This window comes from Nicotiana attenuata, unplaced genomic scaffold, assembly GCF_001879085.1.
Source record: "Nicotiana attenuata strain UT unplaced genomic scaffold, NIATTr2, whole genome shotgun sequence".
Taxonomy (NCBI): domain Eukaryota; kingdom Viridiplantae; phylum Streptophyta; class Magnoliopsida; order Solanales; family Solanaceae; genus Nicotiana; species Nicotiana attenuata.
The window spans coordinates 2,110-9,337 of record NW_017682769.1 but is presented as its reverse complement, the minus strand read 5'-3'; the positions used below and the strand labels follow the sequence as shown (position 1 = coordinate 9,337).

The 7,228-nt window shown below is 40.0% G+C and overlaps 1 protein-coding gene and 1 pseudogene across 1 annotated transcript; both read right to left on the bottom strand.

Annotated features, from left to right (window-relative positions):
* Positions 1-708: 708 nt before the first annotated feature.
* On the bottom strand, positions 709-1,401 carry LOC109222024. The gene has a single exon (XM_019386434.1). The coding sequence runs from the start codon at positions 1,399-1,401 to the stop codon at positions 709-711; it is 693 nt and encodes a 230-aa protein (XP_019241979.1).
* A 360-nt stretch (positions 1,402-1,761) lies between these two features.
* On the bottom strand, positions 1,762-6,130 carry LOC109222023 (annotated as a pseudogene).
* Between the last annotated feature and the right edge of the window lie 1,098 nt (positions 6,131-7,228).

The window sequence follows — 7,228 nt, the reverse complement described above, 5'->3', positions numbered from 1 at the left end:
ATTATGTTTAATTAAGATTTATCCATTTTCATCTTATTTAATTAGTTTAACAAAAAGGCTTAACACTTTTTGGTCAAACAATTACCCTCCTCAGACCCCGTTTATAGAATTTTACTGGATCATTAATGTTGTTGTTGTTGTGATATATACAGATCACCTAACCTTTAGTATTGTGAGGGACTACGGGGCCGGCGGTGAAGCCGCATTCTGGCCCGTTCCTTGCTTGTGGATTATTCTTAATTCTAACAGAGAGACAAAGTCAAAATTTTCAAGTTAGCAATTTTTGTGGCGCAGATTCCATTCAACAGACACATTATTAGACGTGGCAAAAGAGCTAATTGATAATAGATTGTGAGTAGCAGTGGGAACATGTAAAATATTATCAAGATTGAATTTATTATTGGAGACAATAACGGAACTTTTACCAACATGAGAGATGGGTAATTTGGAGCCATTACCTAGTGTCACTTCTTCGGGACCTTGGTATTCAGAGTGGATACCTATATTATCAAGGTCTTCAGTGATATGATGTGTGGTGCCACTATCCATCAACCAAGTTTGGGTAGGTAGGTTTGGAGAATCAGCAAAATTGGAAATAGGTCGACCATTCACCATGCTGCCACTATTGGCTTTAGGTGATGGGCATACACGTGCAATGTGGCCTTTACCTTCACAATTATGGCAAATAATCCCTGAAAATTCTGAAACTTATGGTTGTGCCTTTGACAACTGGTTAGATGCTGGAGAACTTTGATAAGAGTTCTGTTGGGTGAACCCTTGGTTGGAGGAGCGTCCACGACCACGCCCTCCTCGTCCTCTACCACGTCCTCGAGTGCTAGAAAAGGAACTTTTAGTAAAGTGGGTTGTGGGTGCAATGACATTAATGGTCTCATCTCTTTGTAATTGTCGCTCTTCATTCAGGAGAAGGCCATATAAAGCATCAAAACTAATATCTTCTTGACGCGATTCTAGTGATCTAGTAAAAGGACGATAAACAGGACCTAGTCCAGCAAGAACAAATTCAACCAAATCATCATTGGAAATCGGATGTTGTAGCGCAGCTAGTCTATCCGAAATTCCTTTTTCCCTCTGAATATAAGATTCAATGCTTGCATTGTCACGACGCAAAGTATGCAACTGCATCTTGAGTTCACGAATTTGAGGCTTCGATCCTGAAGCATATGCAGCAACAAGCTTATCCCAAGCTGCACGAGCGCTCTGCGCTCCAACTAATTGACGTAAAATGCCCTCTGAAACTGATGCAACAATCCAACTTAATACAAGTTGGTCTTCTCTCACCCACACTTTATATGCTGGGTTTGGTTTACTGTCCTCTAAAAGAGATTTAGGAACTGGTTCACTACCATCAATGTGATGGTTGAGTCCACAGCCGCACACCATCGGCATAAACTATGTTTTCCATAACAGAAAGTTTGTGGACGTGAGCTTTACCGGTAGCTGATGTGCCAGATTTGGGGAAGGCATAGAGTAAGATATGGGAGACTGAGAGGCGGACGAAGAATTGGTTTTATCCCCCATACCAGTCACCGTCTTCTTCTTTTCTATAAAGACAGTCTTGGGTTGTTAAACCTCGTAGCGCTCCGATACCATGAAAAGTTCTTTTATTCTCATGTTTAAACGTGACTATACAACCCCAATATATATAGTGAGTTCCCAGATGTATAAGACTCCTATGCCTAGGGATATACAAGTCCTTTGGCTACAAGAATCCTAAAATATAGGAGTAGAGTCGATGTAGGATTATCCTTTACACTCCCCCTCAAGTTGAGTAGGGGTTGAAACCACCGCCAACTTGGTCCGCAACTTCAAAAACCTGTTCTTCGACAATGGTTTTGTCAATACATCAGCAAGTTGATCATGAGAGCTGACATAACGAACACATAAAGCCTTCGCTCGAACTCTATCACGAACAAAATGGAAATCAATTTCCATATGTTTTGTTCGAGAGTGAAAGATGGGATTGTCTGTTAAGTACGTCGCGCTGAGGTTGTCACACCATAAAGTGGGAACAGAGGAAGTAAAACAACCAATCTCTCGAAGAAGATGCTCAATCCAAGTGATTTCCAAGGTGGCAGTAGCTAGAGCTCTATACTCTGCCTCAGTACTGGAGCGTGACACTGCTTGCTGCTTACGCGAAGCCCATGAAATGAGATGAGAACCCAAAAGAATAGCAAACCCAGTAGTTGATTTACGATCATTTATGTCGCCTCCCCAATCTGAATCAGTATAGCCATGTAATAAACTGGATGTGCCTTTAGCAAAGAACAACCCATGAGACGGGGTTGTCTTAATATAGCGTAGGATGCGTTCAACAAAAGTCCAGTGAGTGTCCATAGGGCAGTGCATGAATTGAGAGACCTTGTTCACGGCAAATGCTAAATCAGGACGAGTAAAGGTCAAGTATTGCAAGGCACCCACAACGGTTCGATAAAGGGTGGGATCAGTGAATTGAGATCCTTCAGTGGAAGAGAGTTTTGTGGATGGACAAGCTGGGGTGGAAACAATGTTGCAGGAGTCCATATGAACACGTTTCAGGAGATCATCCATGTATTTTCTTTGCGTCAAATGCAACCCAGCACTCGTCCAATGTGCTTCGATACCCAAGAAGTACGAAGGTGTCCCTAAATCACGAACTGCAAACTGTTGTTGGAGTTTAGTTACAAGTGATTTTACAAGAGTTGTATCTGAACCTATTACTAAAATATCATCAACATAAACCAAACAAAATAGTTTCTTGTCACCAGTAGGTTTAAAAAACAAGGAGCTATCAGTTTTGGATCCCAAAAATCCCAGTGAGAGTAATGAATCAGTAAGGCATCTATTCCACATTCGGGGAGTCTGTTTCAACCCATAAAGAGAGCGTTTGAGAAGACATACATGGTCTGGTCGAGTAGGATCAACGAACCCGGGGGGCTGGGACATATAAGCTATCTCATCGAGATGACCATGAAGAAATGCATTGGAGATATCCAGCTGGGTGGTATGCCAAATGATTTGTGACAGCTAGCGATAGCAATAACCGAGTGGTAGCAGGCTTGATAACTGGGCTGAATGTATCAAGAAAATCTACTCCCGGACGTTGATGATAACCCTTAGCCACAAGTCGTGCTTTGTAACGATCCAAAGATCCATCTGCCTTCAACTTTGTTTTATACACCCACTTGCAACCAATCACATTTTGGGATGGTGAAGGAGGAACTAGTTGCCATGTGCCATTTTGAATGAGAGCATTATACTCTTCCGACATAGCTCGACGCTAATTAACATTCTTAGCAGCCTGTGAATAGCAAGAGGGCTCAGGTGAGACTAATGTAGTTGCCAACAAGGAAAAGGGTCGCTTCGATTTCAAGGAGCCTGTTTGTGCTCTTGTAACCATTCCATGCGTGGGTGGAACAATGGAGTTTCCAGGTCTAGATGGAGCAGCTGATGTATCAGACATATTATAAGAGGATGAGTCTTCANGAATGGGCTTGCTTGCAGCCGCAGCAAGTAAAGACCCAGTTAACGTACTTGACTGGCGAAAAGCGGGAGTAGGAGCCCTCGCCCTCCTCGAAGCCCTTCGACCTACCAACAAAGAAAGACAAAGTAAAAAAAACGAAAGGAGGGAAAAGACGGTACTGTCAAAATCACTAAGGTAAAAATGAAATGACTCACCAGCCGAAGGTTTACGCCCAAACCTCTCATTGAACTGCGATCACTCGCGGATCCCCATCGTATGAGGCAAAATCTGGCTCACCCAGCCACAAACGTCGGCGACCAGCGAAGGAGGATCCTTCTCGGTTACTTAAAAAAAAGAGGAAGAACGACTAGATCACCAAAAAGAAACAAATAGCCATTTGGCAGAAACACTTACGAGCAAAGTTCCACTCCTCGGGAAACCTGTAGGATTCGACACCACGTGCTTCGTCCTTACGTAGAAGAAATTGACCCAAAAATGGCGATTTGTTTTATCATCCATCTTCACCACCAGTCCCTTGGTCCCTGTGAAAACTTGGGGTGAAGAGATGAAGCAAATGACAAAGAGAAATCCCACGGTTGGCCAGCTCCATGTACTTGATATGCATAAGGAAAAGCTTATAGATATACAGGGAGAGCTGAGCCGGGCACACGCCATAATAACGGTAGAAGTCCTCGGCCAAGGAAGGAAGAGGAAGCGTATAGCCGATGACAAACGGATACGCGTAGAACGCACAGTACCCTGGACGATGTACTTGTACCACGTCGTTACCAGTAGGGATAAGCTAGTTTAGTAATAAGATATTTTAGAAGAATATTCTACAGAATATTCTCTGCACTTGTACTTTCAGTTAGGTAAGGGATATGTCCCATATAAGTAGGAATAGAGAGAGAAGAAAGAGGTATGTAATATTCTATATGATAAGCTCTCTCTTGAAAAGTTGACTCTCAAGTAAATTACAAAGATTGTCTTTACTAAAAGATTCAATTTGTTGTTGGTCCCAACTTTCTTACATCAGATCCGAGAAAGCTTACTATATTCCCACGTTTGTTTGTCTTACATCATTGTCAGAGAGAGAATCATCCACCCAAATATTCTCTCTATTTACATTTATTGCCATTTAATATATTTATTGCTTGTCATTACTCCATCATACATTCATAATAGTACCATTAAACACTCCCTTGGTATGGAATAACTTTAATTGCGATTTTACGTTATTCACATTTACCAATTTCAGATCTAGGATTTATTATGTTTAATTAAGATTTATCCATTTTCATCTTATTTAATTAGTTTAACAAAAAGGCTTAACACTTTTTGGTCAAACAATTACCCTCCTCAGACCCCGTTTATAGAATTTTACTGGATCATTAATGTTGTTGTTGTTGTGATATATACAGATCACCTAACCTTTAGTATTGTGAGGGACTACGGGGCCGGCGGTGAAGCCGCATTCTGGCCCGTTCCTTGCTTGTGGATTATTCTTAATTCTAACAGAGAGACAAAGTCAAAATTTTCAAGTTAGCAATTTTTGTGGCGCAGATTCCATTCAACAGACACATTATTAGACGTGGCAAAAGAGCTAATTGATAATAGATTGTGAGTAGCAGTGGGAACATGTAAAATATTATCAAGATTGAATTTATTATTGGAGACAATAACGGAACTTTTACCAACATGAGAGATGGGTAATTTGGAGCCATTACCTAGTGTCACTTCTTCGGGACCTTGGTATTCAGAGTGGATACCTATATTATCAAGGTCTTCAGTGATATGATGTGTGGTGCCACTATCCATCAACCAAGTTTGGGTAGGTAGGTTTGGAGAATCAGCAAAATTGGAAATAGGTCGACCATTCACCATGCTGCCACTATTGGCTTTAGGTGATGGGCATACACGTGCAATGTGGCCTTTACCTTCACAATTATGGCAAATAATCCCTGAAAATTCTGAAACTTATGGTTGTGCCTTTGACAACTGGTTAGATGCTGGAGAACTTTGATAAGAGTTCTGCTGGGTGAACCCTTGGTTGGAGGAGCGTCCACGACCACGCCCTCCTCGTCCTCTACCACGTCCTCGAGTGCTAGAAAAGGAACTTTTAGTAAAGTGGGTTGTGGGTGCAATGACATTAATGGTCTCATCTCTTTGTAATTGTCGCTCTTCATTCAGGAGAAGGCCATATAAAGCATCAAAACTAATATCTTATTGACGCGATTCTAGTGATCTAGTTAAAGTACGATAAACAGGACCTAGTCCAGCAAGAACAAATTCAACCAAATCATCATTGGAAATCGGATGTTGTAGCACAGCTAGTCTATCCGCAATTCCTTTTTCCCTCTGTATATAAGATTCAATGCTTGCATTGTCACGACGCAAAGTATGCAACTGCATCTTGAGTTCACGAATTTGAGGCTTCGATCCTGAAGCATATGCAGCAACAAGCTTATCCCAAGCTGCACGAGCGCTCTGCGCTCCAACTAATTGACGTAAAATGCCCTCTGAAACTGATGCAACAATCCAACTTAATACAAGTTGGTCTTCTCTCACCCACACTTTATATGCTGGGTTTGGTTTACTGTCCTCTAAAAGAGGTTTAGGAACTGGTTCACTACCATCAATATGATGGTTGAGTCCACAGCCGCACACCATCGGCATAAACTATGTTTTCCATAACAGAAAGTTTGTGGACGTGAGCTTTTTCGGTAGCTGATGTGCCATATTTGGGGAAGGCATAGAGTAAGATATGGGAGACTGAGAGGCGGACGAAGAATTGGTTTTATCCCCCATACCAGTCATCGTCTTCTTCTTTTCTATAAAGACAGTCTTGGGTTGTTAAACCTCGTAGGGCTCCGATACCATGAAAAGTTCTTTTATTCTCATGTTTAAACGTGACTATACAACCCCAATATATATAGTGAGTTCCCAGATGTATAAGACTCCTATGCCTAGAGATATACAAGTCCTTTGGCTACAAGAATCCTGAAATATAGGAGTAGAGTTGATGTAGGATTATCCTTTACATAAAGAAGCATGATGTACAATAGCATTGTAAAAACAAAGAAGATGAATATCAAAGCTTATAATAGAGAAATAAGTGCTTGAATTCTAGTCTTAGAAAGCTGATCATTTTTTACAAAAGCGCTTTATCTCTAAATTAAAACTTTTCGATACTGGATTAGTCGAACCAAAACCTATGTTTTGAAAAAAAAAACAATTACTTCATAGTGTTAATCAGTAGGGGACACAGAATTTTATATAAACGAGTTCAGTCAAAGATCACAGTAACCACTTGTATAATCGGCACCGATAAATAGAATTTGCTCGCTACTTAATTTTAGTCGTCATGCCTCAAAATAGTCATTGACACCCCTTTTTAATCAAAGTTGGAAACTTTCGTAAAGAAAAAAAAAACTATTTACTGTTAATGTTTAGAATTTTATCTATATATATTAACAAATTTCACTTGAACAAATTTATTAATTTATTAATTTTTTAACAAAAAATATTTACCCAACTTAAAAATCTTATACACTCTTAAGAAGTTTAACATAATACGTATTTACAAACAAAAAAAAGGTAAAAAGAGTTATGACTTAAACTAATTGATACATACGTTTAAAGTAAAAGAGATTATACACCAAACTAAAATATCAGTATAATAAAATTAACAATTTCAACATATATAAACTAAACTATATTAAATTAAAAAACTACAAATAATCTCAACAAAACACTCCCATGCTTTAG